This window comes from Orycteropus afer, unplaced genomic scaffold (genome assembly GCF_000298275.1).
Source record: "Orycteropus afer afer isolate SDZICR_OR568_19922 unplaced genomic scaffold, OryAfe1.0 scaffold00020, whole genome shotgun sequence".
NCBI classification, from domain to species: domain Eukaryota; kingdom Metazoa; phylum Chordata; class Mammalia; order Tubulidentata; family Orycteropodidae; genus Orycteropus; species Orycteropus afer.
Genome location: NW_006921607.1, coordinates 5709164 through 5725565, shown reverse-complemented (window position 1 = coordinate 5725565; position 16402 = coordinate 5709164). Strand labels below are relative to the sequence as shown.

The following is a 16402-nucleotide window of genomic DNA, read 5'->3' as shown; positions in this document are numbered from 1 at the left end:
TATGAGAAGCCTCTAAGAACATATCCAGATCGTATTCTGTGAGTCTGTGGAAAGGAGGGAGAAAGTGTTTGTAGTCAAACCTGCCTGTCGTCTAGCTTCTAGGTTGCTTAGCAATGGGTGCCAAACCTCTCCCCCTCTCCTGGAGAGTTTCTTAGCAACCCAATTTCTCATCCTTCAGATGTTTTCAGGGCTTTCCTTTAACTAAATGTCAAGTTCTCTTTCTCCTCCAAAAAAACCTGAGGCCGTGAGTCTCTGTGGAGACCTAGACAGTGGTAGATTTAAACCCAGAATGGAAAGAGGCCTGGATCTGAGGTCAGTGGATAGTTTGCTGTGTGACTTGGAGAAGCCACTGACTTCTCTGACTTTTACTTCCGATTGTGACTACTTTTCAGGGGCTCCTTGGGGTCTCTCTCTTCTCTTGTATTTGGTCCCAATGCTGAATTTATTCACTCATTTGACACATTTTTCAACCAATCCCATTACCATTGGGTGATTCTGATTCACAGTGACCCTATAGGATAGGGAATTGCCCCATAGGGTTTCCTCATCTTTCTCCCACAGAGTACCTGGTGGGTTCAAACTGCCAACTTTTTGGTTAGCAGTCGAGTGGTTTAACCACTATACCATCAGAGGTCCTTCGACAAATCTTTACTGAGCACCTATTATGTACCAGCCACTCTCTTAAAAAAATAAAAAGAAACTTACTACCATCAAGTCGATTGCAACTCACAGTGACTCCTGTTGGATTTCCAAGGTTGTAAATCTTTACTGGGTAGCTGGTGGGTTCAAACCACCCACCTTCTAGTTAGCAGCCAAATGCTTTAACCACTACACCACCAGAACACCTTAGATACTGTCTTAAGCATTGGGAATTCATCAATGAACAAAAGAGACATAATTTCTGTCCTCATGGAGTTTACACTCTAGTGGATGGAAACACAATGATTAAACAAATATATACAAGATGCCATGTGGTGAAGGGGACAAAGTGGGAAGAGGGATTACTGTTTAAATAAAGTGTTTGTATTAGTTAGGATAGGCTGGGGAAGCCAGAGGAGCAGGGGGACAAAAACTCTGGCTTCTTCCACTCTGTCAGTGCTGCACTGGCTGTGTTTAGCTGGAGGCCGACTGATGAGGGAGGCTGGGAAACGAAGCTTCCAGGAGTCAGTTCTAGGAGGCCTGGTGGTGCAACAGTTAAGCACTCAGCGGCTAAACTACCCAGAGGTTGGCCATTGGAACCCACCCAGCAGCTCCAGGGGAGAAAGACCTGGTGATTTGCTGCCATAAAGATTGTTGTTGTTGTTGTTATGTGCCGTCGAGTCGGCCCGACTCATAGTGACCCCTCCTTGGGTTTCCGAGGCAGTATCACTACGGAAGTAGGATTGCCCAACCTTCCTTCCGAGGAGTGGCTGGTGGGTTTGAACCGCCAGCCGTCTGGTTAGCAGGCAAGTGTCTTAGCCATTATGCTACCAGAGCCATAAAGATTACAACATAGAAAACCGTGTGGCACCATTGTACTGTCACATGGGGTCAACTCAAGGACACCTAATGACAACACAAGTCACCTGTGCAGGGCAGGAGAGGAAGGAATGGATTAGAAGGCAACAAGGCTCAGAACTGCCTCTTGCACCGTGGGACGACACAGCCTTTCCAGCCCACCGCCTGCCTATAAAGTGTTCAGGATCATTTTTTAGGCCAGGCATGTGAGTTTTCTCAAAAACTGAATAGGCTTCTTACCTGTTTAACTCTAGTCAGTTCTACGTATTATAACCACACCTGCAATTCTTTACAATACATACTTCTTAAAACCAGATGCTACTATGGTGATCCCACGTGTGTCAGAGGAGAACTGGGTTCCGTAAGATTTTCAGCGGCTGATTTTTCGGCAGCAGATGCCACACTTCTCTTCTGAGTCAAACTTCCGAGCTTTCCGACCTTGTTAACCATTTGCAGCACTGAGGGACCCCACAGAGATCCTTAAAAACAAAACCAACTCACTACCGCAGCGTCGGATCTGACTCATAGCGACCCCTCCTTGGGTTTCTGGGGCGGTATCTCTGTGGAAGTAGATTGCCCGACATTCCTTCACGCGAGGAGTGGCTGGTGGGTTTGAACCGCCAGCCTTCTGGTTAGCATTCAAGTGCCTTACGCACTATGCTACCAGAGCTCCTTCATAGTTCCTAGGTCTGCTTTACTTCCTTGTTTTTTTATCCCAAAGTTCTCTCAATTTAAAGGCAGCTATCAAAGCCACCCACAGCTATAATACGATCTTAACTGTAAATATATCTATCTGAGAAGTTTTATAGAGGACTTTTCACTCAAAGCCTTTTTTAGAATTCAATCTCTTATTTTAATTGATTTTAGCCCTGAGGTACTTTATTCAGTAAGAGGACTTTTAAAAATTGGTGTGAAGGCCAATTTTGCCCTGAGACATTTGAATGAATTGATAAGATTTAATATACTCGGCAGGGGCAGTGGTGATTCGGTGGTAGAACTCTCCACTTCCATGTCGGAGACCCGGGTTCTGTTCCCCTAGCCCAGCTTCCTTAGTAAGGGGGGACTGAGCCTTTAAAAGAGGTAACGACTCCAAGAGCATGGAAGGAGAATGAAAAGACTCAGTGAGAGGATGAGGGCTCTAGCTATATAGTTAAGGGGCTCCGGAAGCAAGAGGGTGGGGCCTCCTGGCCCAGCGAGAGAGGGGTGGAGCTCAAGGACAGAGCTAGGACTCCGAGAGAGGAGTCTGAAGAGGTTGGGGGCTCAGACAGGAGATGGGAGTTTTTATACTGGGATTGGGACGTCAAGTATATGGGGAGGGAGACTCCAGAAAGGAATCTGCGGACACAGAGGAGATGAAGGCTCAGCGATGGAATGAGTCTTCAGTGAGAAGGGTGGGAGCTGGAGGGGGCGATGGACGCTTGGGTGAGGAGTTTGAGAGCCCCAGGGAGCTGGTGGGGTTTCCATGAGGGACTGGGGTCTCGGAAAGAGGAGAAAGGAATTCTGGAAGGGGAAGGGGGCTCGGGGAGATGCAGGGCGGCGCATTCTGCAGAGCCAGCCCCTGAGGCGGGCGGGCGCCCCCTCCTCCTCGCGCCCCTGGGTCACCCCCGCCCCCCACTGCGGCGCAGGCGCGGACTAAGCCGGCTCTTGCTCGGCTCCGGCTCCGGCTCCCTCTCGGCGGAGGCAGCAGGCGGAGAGGTGAGACCAGCCGCTGCTCCACGCGCGGCCTGACCCCTACCCCGCCCTTCCCAAGGGTTCCTGAGACACCACCCCTCCTTGACCTGCATCCTCAGTCCTGGCCGCGCCCTGCTTCGGCAGGACGGCGGCGCCCAAGCCCTGGCGAGCCTCGGCCTTTGGGAGGTGGGGTCCCGGGGTAGTAACGGGGACATGGACTGCACCAGCCCCATCGCACCTCCACACATCGGGGTTGACAGGCTGGGCGGAGATTTCCAAGGACAAGACCCCACCCACCTCTCTACTTAAAACCCCTCCCCATCCTGCTCTGCCTCCGTTTCCCCCTAGGGGGAAGGCTGCAGTTAGTCTCTACCAGGGGACGGGTCCGATCCGAAGCAGTGATCCGGGCTGGGGCAGAAGATAGCAGAGGCCTTATTTCCCTGACCTAGACCTCCGGACGGCGCCCGGTCTCTAGGTCTGGGCAGCGCTGGACGCCCCAGTGGGCGGGTCCGGGGGTCCGGGAAGGAGAGCTGAGTGTGGAAGCCACGGAGAGGCGAGAGTGTGTCCATCTGCAGGCCGTCGCTCCTGTCGCCTCCTGGTATCCCCCTCTCCCCTCGCCTCCTCCACCGCAGTCGCTCCTCTCGGACACCGCACCCCCTCCTCTTCCCGCTCTCTTCCTCCGGAGCTCCACTTCCCTCCTGGCCAGGAACACCTCCCCAGCGGTTCCCATGGAAACCCTCGTCCCGGGTACCCGCGCTGGCTCCCCAAAATCCCCGCCTTCTCTCCCTCCACCTGCCAGACCGCCTCCCTGCTATCCCTAAAATGAGAGGGGAGATAGCGTCAAGGTCACCTTGCTTCTTCGGTGCCAGCAGGATTGAGGGGTTTTATATATGTATTTAGGGGAGCGGGGCGGTGACGTGCAGAGGAGGAGCTGACCCGAGCTAAATACTCCCTGAACCTCCCTCCTCGTCCCCTCACCTAGGGCCATAAATTAACTGTGTGCCTTGAGGTTCCAGGTGCCACTCCCGCCTCCTCCATTCTCCCTGCCCACGCCTCCCCAACCTTCGCCTGAAGGGGCTGCCGCGCTGGCCATGCCCCGCGCCGGGCCGCTCCGCCCACCTCCCTGGCCCCGCGCTCCAATCCTCCCTCTCCGTCTCTCTGGTTTTCGCTCCTCCTGTTCTGTCTTAATTTTTTCCTTGTTTCGCCTCAGAATTGTGGGTGAGGGGCGTGGAGAGCCGCGATTTATGGGCAGGCTTTGTCTACAGCAGTCCTTTGCACTTATGTGGCTCCATGAGCCGTTCAAGAAGCTCCCCAGCACACACTGTATAGGTGTGTGTGAGTGTCTGTATGTGTGCGTCTCTGCATTTTTACGGGTGTGTCTGTGTGGTGTATGTGTGTTTCTCTGTGGCGTGTTTCAGTGTGTGTCTATTTGGGTATGTTTGTGAGTGTGTGTGTATGCACCTCTATTTTTCTGTGCTACGTGTCAATGGTATGTGTCTCTGTAGTATGTGTGTGTCTATCTGGGTGGGTCTCTTTGTTCTTGTGTGTGATTGTGTGTGCTGTGAGTTCTATAGGGGAAGATTTGAGGGCTACATCTGATTGGAAGTGACAGGAACCTTGAGATTTGTCTTACCTTTCAGAGCAAGCACATGGTTTTATTGTAGTTGAAGATGTGAAAAAATAAATGAAGATGCTCAGAGGATCTGAGGGCCATTCATCTTGGGTGGGGGCGGTGAAGGGAGGCAGGCATCCCAGCCCTTCTCCAGTACTTCCTGGGACTTTTGTGTGTGTGTGGTGAAAATATACACAACAAAACATCACCAGTTCAATCATTCCTCCATGTATGATTCAGTGACATTGATTACATTCAAGTTGTGCAACCATTCTTGATATCTTTTTCCAAATTATTGCACCACCATTAACACAAACTCTCTGCTCCCTAAGCAAAATTCCCCTTTTCTCCCTCCCTTCCATCCCTGGTAACAACTAACAATCTTTGATTTCTATATGTTTGCTTATTTCATAGAAGTGGGATCATATACTATAATTTGTCCTTTTGCAACTAACTTAACTTTGTTCATCATATTTTCAAGGTTCATCCATGTTGTGACATGCATCAGGACTGCACTGTTCTTTATGTCTGAGTTGTATTCCATCGTATGTATACACCACATTTTGTTTCTCCATTCATCCATTGATTTCAGTTTTGGTTGACTCCACCTTTTGGCTATTGTGAAAAATGCTACAATGCTGACTTTGGTTTTGACACTTAGTTGTGTGTGCATACACAAGTACCTTCTATTCCATGTCCCCATTTGTGACAAGAGAGGCACTTAGATGAGTTTCTCTAAGAAATCTAACAGCTCTTGAGCCTAAGAGGCTCTAATCCTGACTTTCACCTCTGGTGGAGTGAAGATTCTTTGGAACTTGGAGATTGTCATTACCTTCCAAAGGGTAGCTTAGGGAGGGACCTCCTAGAGCCTTATAGCCTGGGAGCCTTGACTGATTGGAGAAGTGTCAACCATGACAGTTACCCTCAGGAACAGCTTTGAATGGGGTGGATGTGGAATGGGATGAAGACGAGGATCTCTTGGCCCAAATGTGGGACCCAACAAATTCATAATGGCAATAATATAAATTAGAGCAATAATAATTACACCAGTGACTGTTTCTCTGTGCCAGATACAGTACCTATGTGAAGCAAGTATGGTTTTTAGCCTTGTACAAATGAGGACATTGAGGCACAAAGAAGTGAAGACCCCTGTCTGAAGTCACACGGTGAGGAAGTGGTAGATCTAGGCAGTCATGCTTCAGAGTCACTGGGCATCCTCCAGATTAAATACCCATGTTAACTGATACCTGTAATTGCCAAACACTGGACTAAGCATTTCAATGCATTGGCTTATTCACAGTGTAATTAGGAAAAGATAGACCCGGATTCCAGAAGACCAGGCTGTGCTATGAGTGTGGTGGGATCTCTTGAAGTGGCAGGAGAAGTGGATGGGGCACAAAGATTCAGGGGGGCCTGGGAGGATTACCGTGGGTGGGCAGCTCTTACTGACCCCTCCCTCTGTCAGCTGCACCAGGGATCCATGATGCCAAGCTATGATCCTTCCTGTGGCTGTAGCCACAGCCCCAACGTGGAGGATGGAAAGTGGTATGGAGTTCGCTCCTACATCCACCTCTTCTATGAGGACTGTGCAGGTGCTGCCGTCAGTGACGACTTCGAGGGTCCCCCTGTCCTGTGCCCCTGCCGACCCTGGCCTTCATTGTGCTGGAAGGTAAGGCCAGAGGAGGAGCAGCTCTTGTGATTTCCTGTGGCTTTACAGAGGAGATGGGACTGAGTTGAGGCTTAGAGGACAGAAAGAAAAGGCATGGTGTAGCAGTTAGGAATCTTGCAAGGTCAAACAACAGGAAAAACAACTCAGACAGGTTTACACAATAAAGGGAAAATACTGCTAATTTTATACAAGAGACCAGAGATTGGGTGACTTCAGGCAAAGTTTGATCCAGAAGTTCAAACCATCACACTGAAGACTTCTCAGTCTTCAGGGCCTGTGCTACTCCCTCGCCTATGGTCCACTCTCATCTTCGGGCTTTTCTGGCATGTTCTTCAAATGACTGCTACCATGCTGACCCCAGATCTTCACTTCACACACCATCCAAGGGAAGTCAGTGTTCTCCAGTAGTTCCTTCGGAAAAGAGACAATGCTTTTCATTCCCTGAAGTCCTGCCTGAGCATCACATTGGCTTTGATAGGGTCACTTGCCCGTCCCTGAACCAGTGACCAATGAGGAGAATGGGATACATTGACTGGCAGTCAGAGTAGCAGTTAGGCCTGGATATACATGGGTAAAGGTGTGGAAGGGGCAGTGAGCTGAGTTCCTGCTATGTGCACAGCTCTTTGTTAAACATTGTAGGCAGATGGAGGCGTAGGGTTCTCTAGGTGAGATGCCAACCTGTGCAGAGTGAGTGCACGATCTCATACCAGGTGTGCACAGGATGCCAGGAGAAGTAACGGTCTCAGTACCTAGAGGCTCAGGGAAAACATCCAGAGGAGGTGAGAACATAATTAAAATCTGTGAGCGTCTTCCACTGTGAGACACTGTACTAGGCTCTTAGGGACACAGAATTTAAGAAGACATAGTTTTCTTCTTCTCATTCTTTCTATGAGGTTCTTGAGGCACTCCTAGTTGTGATTCATTTACTAATGCAGCAAACATATTTCCAGCTGTTGTTCTGTGCCTGTACCACCATGGTTCACATAGTGAACCAGACAAAGTCTTGCTCTCATGGGTCTCTCAGACATCATGTTGTTGTTGTTGTTAGGTGCTCTGAGTCAGCTCTGACTCACAGCGACCCTGTATACAACAGAACCAAACTCTGCCTGGTCCTGCGCCAACCTCACAATCCTTGCTATACCTGAGCCCATTGTTGCAGCCACTGTGTCAATCCATCTCGTTGAGGACCTTCCTCTTTTTCGTTGATCCTCCATTTTACCAAGCATGATACCCTTCTCCAAGGGAATGGTTCCTTCTGACAACATGACCAAAGTAGGTGAGACAAAGTCTAGCCATTCTCGCTTCCAAGGAGCATTCTGGCTGCACTTTACACATCATATATATACATATATAAAATCTAACCTGTTGCCACTGAGCCAATTCTAATTCCTAGCAACCCTCTAGGACAGAGCAGAACTGCCCCATAGGGCTTCCAAGGCTGTCATCTTTATGGAAGCAGACTGCCACATCTTTCTCCCACAGAGAGGCTGGTGGGTTTGAACTACTGATCTCTTGGTTAGCAGGCAAGTACTTAACTAGTGCACCACCAGGACTCCTCATCACTTATATAGAAACCAGTGTCACACATGTCAAAGTGTGCACCCAGGAAAGCACTGAAGAATGAATGGGCAGGATTTGCTTGAGTGCAGAGCCGGGGGCCTACCCCAGGTTTAGGTGATCCTGGAAGGCTTCCCTGAGGAGGTAACATTTGTGATGAGATCTAAGGAACATGTAGGTGTTAACAGAGAGAAAGAGGGTAGATGGGACATGGGGATAAGATGGGACCCGAAGAATACAGGAAGAGACTCAGGGTTGCCAGGAGAAGCCCACTGCTGGTTGGGAGCTGGGAAGGAAATTAATCAAGAAGCTTTGGAATCTAAATAGAATATGACTGTTTGTGCCCCTGACGGTTAGATCCCAGTAAGTATGTTCTGTGATTCCTACCTCTTAAGGCTGGACCAAGAGGTGACCTTTAATTCCAATTGGGATTAAAGGTGACCCTTTGGCTTGGTGCCCTGGCTGACGCTGACTGCCTCCTGGTCTGTCTGTCTCTCCCCAGATCAGCTTGTCCTCAGGGACCCTGCTTCTGTTGCTGGGTGTGGCAGCCTTGACCACTGGCTATGCAGTGCCCCCCAAACTGGAGGGCATTGGCGAGGGTGAGTTCCTGGTATTGGATCAGCGGGCAGCTGACTACAACCAGGCCCTGAGCACCTGCCGCCTGGCAGGCACGGCACTCTGTGCAGCGGCTGGAGTCCTCCTGGCCATCTGCCTGTTCTGGGCCATGACCGGCTGGCTCAGCCAGGACACCAAGGCAGAACCCGTGGACACTGAAGGTGACGGCCACGTGGAGGTCTTTGGGGATGCGCCAGAACAGCAGCTGTCCCCCATCTTCCGTGATGCCAGCAACCAGTCCTGGTTCTCGCCACCTGCCAGCCCTTTTGGGCAATCCTCAGTGCAGACCATCCAGCCCAAGCGGGACTCCTGAGCTGGCCACTCGGCCAGAGGAGGAGTGGGGCCTGGGATCTGGGCCCTTCTGCCTCCCCACCACAATCCACCCTCCATTGTCTTCCCAACTTCTCCCTTTCAGCAGAGCCTCTTTCATTCAAGCTCCAAAAGACCCAATCCCAGGTCAGAAAGTCTGGATGTTAAATCTCCCTGTTCCTCCCCCATGGGTAGGATCATAACTCATCCAAAGTGCCAGTCTTGCCCACATCCTCCTAAAAAGTGGCACCTACAAGGGACAGTACACATCTGTCTCAGAAGGGCACCGTTCTTCCCACTGTGTGACCTTGGGCAAGCCCTTTACCCTTTCAGACCAGCAGTTCCTGCCTCTGTACTAGAAGGGATTTTTGCCAGATTCTAAGTTCTGAGACTTTCCTATTTCTTTCTCCTAGGGACAAACGCTACTCTCCATAGGCAAGGATGAGGTGAGGGGTAAGAAGGGTCTGTTTTCTCATCTACCAGGATGCCTCAGGATGGGTTGAGGATGCTCACTTGGCCTTCCTACCCCCCAACCAGGATGATGTGAAAACACCCCACTTTACCCCATACAGTATGTTTCCTACAGGTATTTGGCATCAGAGCCCCACAGTCCACCCTGTCATGGGGCTATGATTGGCCTCAGTTTACAAATAAGAGGTGACGTGTGCAAGGTCACAAAACAAGGCAGTCTGCAAAGACTCAAATCCACATCTTCAGACTCCTCCTGGGCCAGCTCTTGTTCCAGGGACTCACACTGTCCTGGTTCCCAGGGGACCCACTGGGCGGCAGGGCAAGTTTGCCCAGAGAAACCAGTTGGAGGCCTGATGGTCCCAGGTAGCTTGGAAGATATTTTGGACGTGGATTTAAGTGGTCTTGAAGAGCCAGAAGGCAGGAGACCTGGGATGTCTTTTCCCCTCAAAGCCCTCCCACCTAGGCCAGGCCCAGACTGTGACCTGCTGTCTAACCAGTCCTTCTGGAGGGACCAGTCCTGTTCTGCAGGCTCTCCAGCCAGAGTGTCCTCCCTCCACCACTAGGGGGAGCTCTAAGACAGCTGGAGAGAAACGCCCATGGCCCTCCTCCCTACCACTCCCCAATACCACCCAGTCTCAGCCTGGGCAAGCCAGGAGGGAGGGTCCTCAGTACTCAGAAGGCCAGGCCCTATGATAGTTGTGTCCCTTGGCCTTCCCCATCCTGCACCCCTTCCATCCCTCCTTCCCTTTCAATAAACAGTTGGGATGGATGCTGACTTTGCCTCATTTCTCTCTGACCATTGGGACATGAGGAGGGAGGAAAAAGATCTTTATGTGTACCTACTCTGTGCTGGGCACTTATGTTTGTTATTTCTAATTTGTTTTCATGATATCCCTGAGAAATGGATTATTATCCTTATTTTGGAAGTCCCTTGGTAGTTCAGACAGCTAAGTGCTTGGCTATAAACAAAGTCTGGCACCTCAAACCCACCAACAGTGCCTCAGAACAAAGCCCTGGCAATCTACATCCAAGAGGTCATGGGCTTGACAACCCCATGGAGCACGGTTCTAGTCCGAAATGCATGGTGTCACCATGGGCCGGAATTAACTTGATGGTAACTGGTATCTAAGGTGTCTTCATTTTCCAGATGAGATACCTGAGGGTCAGAGAGGCAGTCACTTACCTAAGTCTTCTCAAGAGGTGGATTTAAATACTAATCTCATTGGTCCGCTGCGTGAGAGTGTGTGGAGCTCCCATGCCAGGTAAGAAGGAAGTTTCTCAGGCATTTGAGGACACACTGCCCTCATCCCATGGCCAATCAAGGCCAGCAGACAAAGAAAGGACTAGGAGGGCAGGTCCTGGGGAGAGGACAGGATCCAAAAGTGGGATTTTTTTCCAGGGTCATAACAATAGCTAATACCTATTTGAGTTTACCAGGTGCCAGGTCCTATTCTCAGTGCCTTACAGACATGAACTCATGTAACCCTCACAACAGCCTGTGAAGTGGTGGTGTGGATTGAATTGTATTCAAATCTGTATCACCTGTGGTTGTGATCTGGTTTGGAAATAGAGACTTCTTTTGTTGTGCTAATGAGGTCGACCAAAGTGGAGTGGGTCCTGAACCTAATAATAAAAACAACAGAATAGAAACAGACACACACACACACACACACAGAATACACCATGTAAGACAGGCACACATACAGATGGTAAGTACAAGGCCCAGGACACTAAGAACTGCTTGCTAACAGACTCTGAAACAGGCAAACAAGCCCCCCCCCCCCGCCACGCCCCGAATTGCGAATTTTAGCTCCTGAACGCTGAGAAAATAAATTTTGATTCTTTAATATCCGCTTGTGGTATTCTTGGCACAGCAGTACTGGCTAAGTCAGATGGGGTCTGTTATTCCCAACTCTCACTCCCAAATTCCAGGGTTAATTGTCCAACACCATTCCTGGATGTTGAATCTCCAATTCAGTTATCTCAAACCGACCTCCTTATCCTCTCCTGCCCCTAAACCTGCCCCTACTTCATTGTCCACATCTTAGATAGTAGTAGCTCCATGCTTCCGGTTGCTCCAGCCCAAACCTTGGAGTTATCTCTGACTCCTCTTTTTCTTTCACACCTCGAATCTAATCTATCAAGTCCTGTCAACTTAACCCTGGAAACGCATCCCAAATCCAACCACTTCGCATAATCCCCATGATGAGCTAGCTTCCTGGTCTAAGCCACCATCACTTCTCATCTGCATGTTACCCTAGCTTCTCCTTGGTCTCCCTGCATCTTATTTTTCACACACACACACACACACACCCCTCCAACTCTGATTTCCACAAGTGAGCCAGACACATCCTGTTAAAACATAAGTAGGTCATGTCCTGCCTTTGCTCAGAACCTTCCCATGGCTCCCATGTTACTCAGAGTAAAAGCCAAAATCCTCTTCATGGCCCACAAGGCCCCACAAAATTTACCACTCCCTACCTTTCCCTGTGACCCCAACTCTCACTATTCTTCCCCATTCCGTCTCCTCTCCAGCCACACTAGTCTCCTTCTTGTTCCTTCTTCAACAAGCTAGCCTCCTGCCTCAGAGCTTTTGCCTAATTGTTCCCGCAGCTCAGGGTGTGGCGGAGTAACATCCCCAGTTAACCACCTGGCCAATTCCCTCACCTCCTTTAAGTCTTCGCTCAAAAAGGGAATACACACCCATGACCATATATAAGTTTGGCAGATGATATTTCTACATATGTATTTTTATGTGCTGTAAGAATTTCTAGGTGTACAGAACTGACAAGGGACAAGGTTGTGGTGGCTTCTTGGCCACAGCCAGCTACTTGAAGGAGCAACAGGAGAGTGGAAAATAGCAAAGGCCATAGCTAGCTATTTAGGCATGCTGCACCCCTCGAGGTGATCCTCGAAAACAAAGACAAGTTCTCCAGGCTGTCACAGGATTGGCTCCCCCGAAAGCCACAAAGCTGAGGAAAATGTGAGAGGGATCCAGATCAGATACAGACACATCGCTAATGATATGGATTGAGAACCAAACCCCAAAGCAAATCTCTCTAAGCATGTTGACAATTACTACTAAGGCACAAAGCTTGTTTGAAGTGCTTGAAGAAAAAGCAGGACCAGACTACGATATGGTGCTCTTAAAAAACATCCACTGCCGTAGAGTAGATTCTGACTCATAGTGACTTCCACTGGATTTTCAAAGTGGTAAATCTTTACAGAAGTAGATGCCTCAGCTTCTTTGCATGGTGTTCTTACGAGGTCTAAATCACATAACATCCTATTTCACAGAAAGTATCATGGGTGTTAAATGATGCATGACTGTAGCAACATCTAATTCCAAATATGACTAGGCACTGTGCCAAGCAAACAAAACATTCTGGGGACAGCTTTAACCCGTGGGCAGCTCTATGCAGCTCCAACTCAGACACTCTTGGGTACTGTCCATGGCTGATCAAGACCAAGGATAGGATTTCGTGTTGACTAAATGGCCCAGAAACCAATGTAGACCTCTGCTATCATCCCAAAACATGTCACTTCAACTTTCCTTTTCCCGGCTGCTATCTGGGAAGCCATCTTTTGTTTGTAATCTCGATAAATCCCAGGTATCCACACATCCCAGTCTCCAAAAAGCATCCCATCTCAGAGAAGCTGCATCCAATAACCATAATCAATAACCAATAATCTCATCTGTCACTTGCATCCCTGGAAAAAAGGTAAAGGAGGTTCAGTGTCACTGATATACTGCTAATGAGGGTGTGAATTGCTGCAGTCTACAAGAAAGCTATTTGGCAATATCAAAAGGAAAATAAGTGTGTCCTTTGAGTCCTGTGGTTAGTGGGGGTACATCTGTAAGTTTAATTCTACATATTGGAACACTGAGGAATAGTTTGTAATAGAAAATGTTTGGAAACAGCCAAGTGTTCATTGGTACAACGCTAGTTGATAAATTATGGTCCATTTATAAACTGCAACACTATGTAAAAGAATGAGAAAACTCTTTACGTACTGATCGGGACTCATCTGCAAGTTGTATTGTTAGATGAAAAGGCGGAGAACATTGTGACTGCTGTGATGGTTAAGGATGCGTGTCAATTTGGCTTGGCCATGCGTTTCAGTGGTTTGGCAGTTATGATGTAGTGATCTCCCACGGTGAGATATGATATAACGTAAACACCTTCATGATGGGATCTGCTATGAATAGCCAATCAGTTCAAAGGGAGTTTCCTCAGGGGTGTGGCCTGCTTCCAAAATATATGGATGTTCTGGCAAAGCTCTCTGGCTTTTTCCTTGATCTGGATCCTGCATCTGGCTAATCGTCATCCGACCTGTGGTTCTTTGAACTTGAACCAGAGGCCTGCTGCATTGCCTGCCGACTTTGGGTCTGTTGCCCTCACTGCCTGTGAGCCAGCGGCCTGCCATCTCACCTGCTCATGTTGGATTCATCAGCTTATGAAGTCAACAACCTGTTTTATTGCCTCTTGATTTTGGGGTCATCAACCCCTACAGCTATGTGAGTCAGGAGAAGCCTCCAGCCTGATGTCTGACCCATAGACTCGGACTTGCCAGCCTCTACAACTGGGTGAGCCATTTCCTTGAAATAAATCTCTCTCTCTCTACACACACATATATATGTATAAGCTTCACTGGTTTTGCTTCTCTAGAGAACCTAGCCCAAGACAAAAACTTTTCTAATATTAAAAAAAAAAAATTTATGGGCATTGCTTATATAAACCTAAAATCTCTATTATCTTTGATTGCATTTGGGGAGGGGACCTGAGTAGCCGGAGGTAGGTGTGAGATGAAGATTTTCACCATATAATCTCTCATTCATTTTGAATTTTGAACAATGTGTATGCATTAATTTAAATTTTAACCTTAAAAATAGTAATATAATTGATTGAATAAATAAATAAATGGAGAAGAAGAGGGAAATCCTCCTTATAGAGGAATTCTAGTTAATAAACACAGAAGGATTGAGAGAAATAGATAAATCACCATGAGATTACTACAGCAGTAATTGCTATAGGCAAAATCCACTGGTGAACGCTAAAGTTATGGGTGAAACTTTAAGGAGAAACAGAATATTTGTGCAGTCTCAAGCTATCTCTGCCCAAATATTTATTTATTATTGTGGTAGTGGTAACAAGTGTGGAGAAATTCTTTGATACTCCACCCTACAAGAAGTGGAGCTTAATTCTCCTTCCCTTGAGTGTGGGCTGAATTTAGTAGCAACTTGCTTCTAACAAATAGAACAAGGAAAGGAAAACATAATGACTTTGCAGTGAGGAAATCTGGCAGACATCACCTGAACCAAATGCCCAAAGTTAGCATCACTATAACAAGTCCTATTGATGCCATGTACCCATCATAGGATATGACAAAAAGTACACTCCATTTCTGTGGTATTCAATTCATACCTCATCATGAGAAAACCCAAATTGAAGGATATTCTACAAAATACCTGGTCAGTGCTCTTCAAAAGAGTCAAGGTCATGAAAGACAAGGAAGGCCAAGAAATTGTCAGAGACTGTAAGAAAGTAAGGAGACATGGGGAAAGGGGACATACTGGGAAAGGGTACTGTCTTTGAAACCCTTTTAGAAATTGAATTCAAAGTAAAAAGTTTTGGTTTTTTTTTTTTTAAAGCAATGGTTCCAGGCAAAATAGAGTAACAGGGATTAGGCTTACACTTGCACCAAAGAATGGACCAGCAAATAAATGAGATGAGGCCTACAGTTGCCCCAGCTGACCTCCCTGGGAGTTTCCAGGCCACAGAATAGATTTCAATACCCTCTGTCAATAATTACGGAACACTCTCACTGCGGTCGAGTTGATTCCCCTCCTTGGGTTTCCGAGGCGGTATCTCTACAAAAGTAGATCGCCCAATCTTCCTTCTGAGGAGTGGCTGGTGGGTTTGAACTGCCAGCCTAAGTATAGAACAAGGAGACAGAAGATGGAACAAGGATACATAAAATCAGTAGGGATAAGAAAGATTTGAGCAATACTATCAGTTTGAGAGTTGACATTTATATTGCTGTTGTTGTTAGGTGCCTTGAGTTGTCTCTGACTCATAGCGACCCTGTGTACAACAGAATGAAACACTGCCCAGTCCTGTGTCAGCTTCACAGTCCTTGCTTTACCTGAGCCCACTGTTGCAGACACTGTGTCAATCCATCTCATTGAGGGCCTTCCCCTTTTTCATTGACCTTCCACTTTACCAAGCATGATATCCTTCTCCAGAGAATGGTCCCTTCTGACAATATGACCAAAGTAGGTGAAATGAAGTCTGGCCATTCTTGCTTCCAAGGAGCATTCCAATTGCACTTCTTCCAGGACAGATTACTAGTTCTTTTGGCAGTCCGTGGTACTCTCAGTATTCTTCACCAGCACCACAACTCAAAAGCATCACCTCTTCAGTCTTCCTTGTTCATTGCCCAGCTTCACATGCACATGAGGCAATTGAAAATACCATGGCTTGGGTTAGGCACACCTTAGTCTTTAAAGGGACATCTTTGCTCTTCAGCACTTGAAAGAGGTCTTTTGCAGCAGATTTGCCCAGTGGGTTACATTGTCTGATGTCTTCACTGCTGCTCCATTGGTGATTATTGTGGAACCAAGTTATACGAAATCTTTGACAAATTCAGTCTTTTCTCCATTTATCATGATGCTGTTTATGGTCCAGTTGTGAAGATTTTTATTTTCTTTATGTTGAAGTGTAATCCATACTGCAAACTGTAGTCTTTTATCTTCTTCAGTTGACATTAATTAACATTTATAGAGCATTCTATCCAACAGCAAAATACATAAGGCTGTAGGTTCTGGCAGAAGCAGTCGTTAAAGTGCTCAGCTGCTAACCAAAAAGTCAGTGGTTCGAACACATCAGCAGCTCCGAGGGAGAAAGATGTGGCACTTGTCTTCCATAAAGACTTACAGCTTTGAAAATCCTACGGGGCAGTTGTACTCTGTCCTATGGGGTCCTATGAATTGGCATCTA

At 47.8% G+C, this 16402-nt stretch overlaps 1 protein-coding gene across 1 annotated transcript; it reads left to right on the top strand.

Moving 5' to 3' along the window:
- The first annotated feature begins 6260 nt into the window (after positions 1-6260).
- On the top strand, positions 6261-8934 carry NRSN2 (neurensin 2). The gene is made up of 2 exons (XM_007934515.1): positions 6261-6449; positions 8509-8934. The coding sequence occupies exons 1-2, from the start codon at positions 6261-6263 to the stop codon at positions 8932-8934; spliced, it is 615 nt and encodes a 204-aa protein (XP_007932706.1).
- The last annotated feature ends 7468 nt before the right edge of the window (positions 8935-16402 follow it).

Excerpts from the sequence above, each read along its gene's own strand:
- NRSN2 (XM_007934515.1), top strand. The coding sequence starts at position 6,261 with ATGATGCCAAGCTATGATCCTTCCTGTGGCTGTAGCCACAGCCCCAAC. Across the intron at positions 6,450-8,508 it reads GGCCTTCATTGTGCTGGAAG|ATCAGCTTGTCCTCAGGGAC; the intron begins GTAAGGCCAGAG and ends GTCTCTCCCCAG.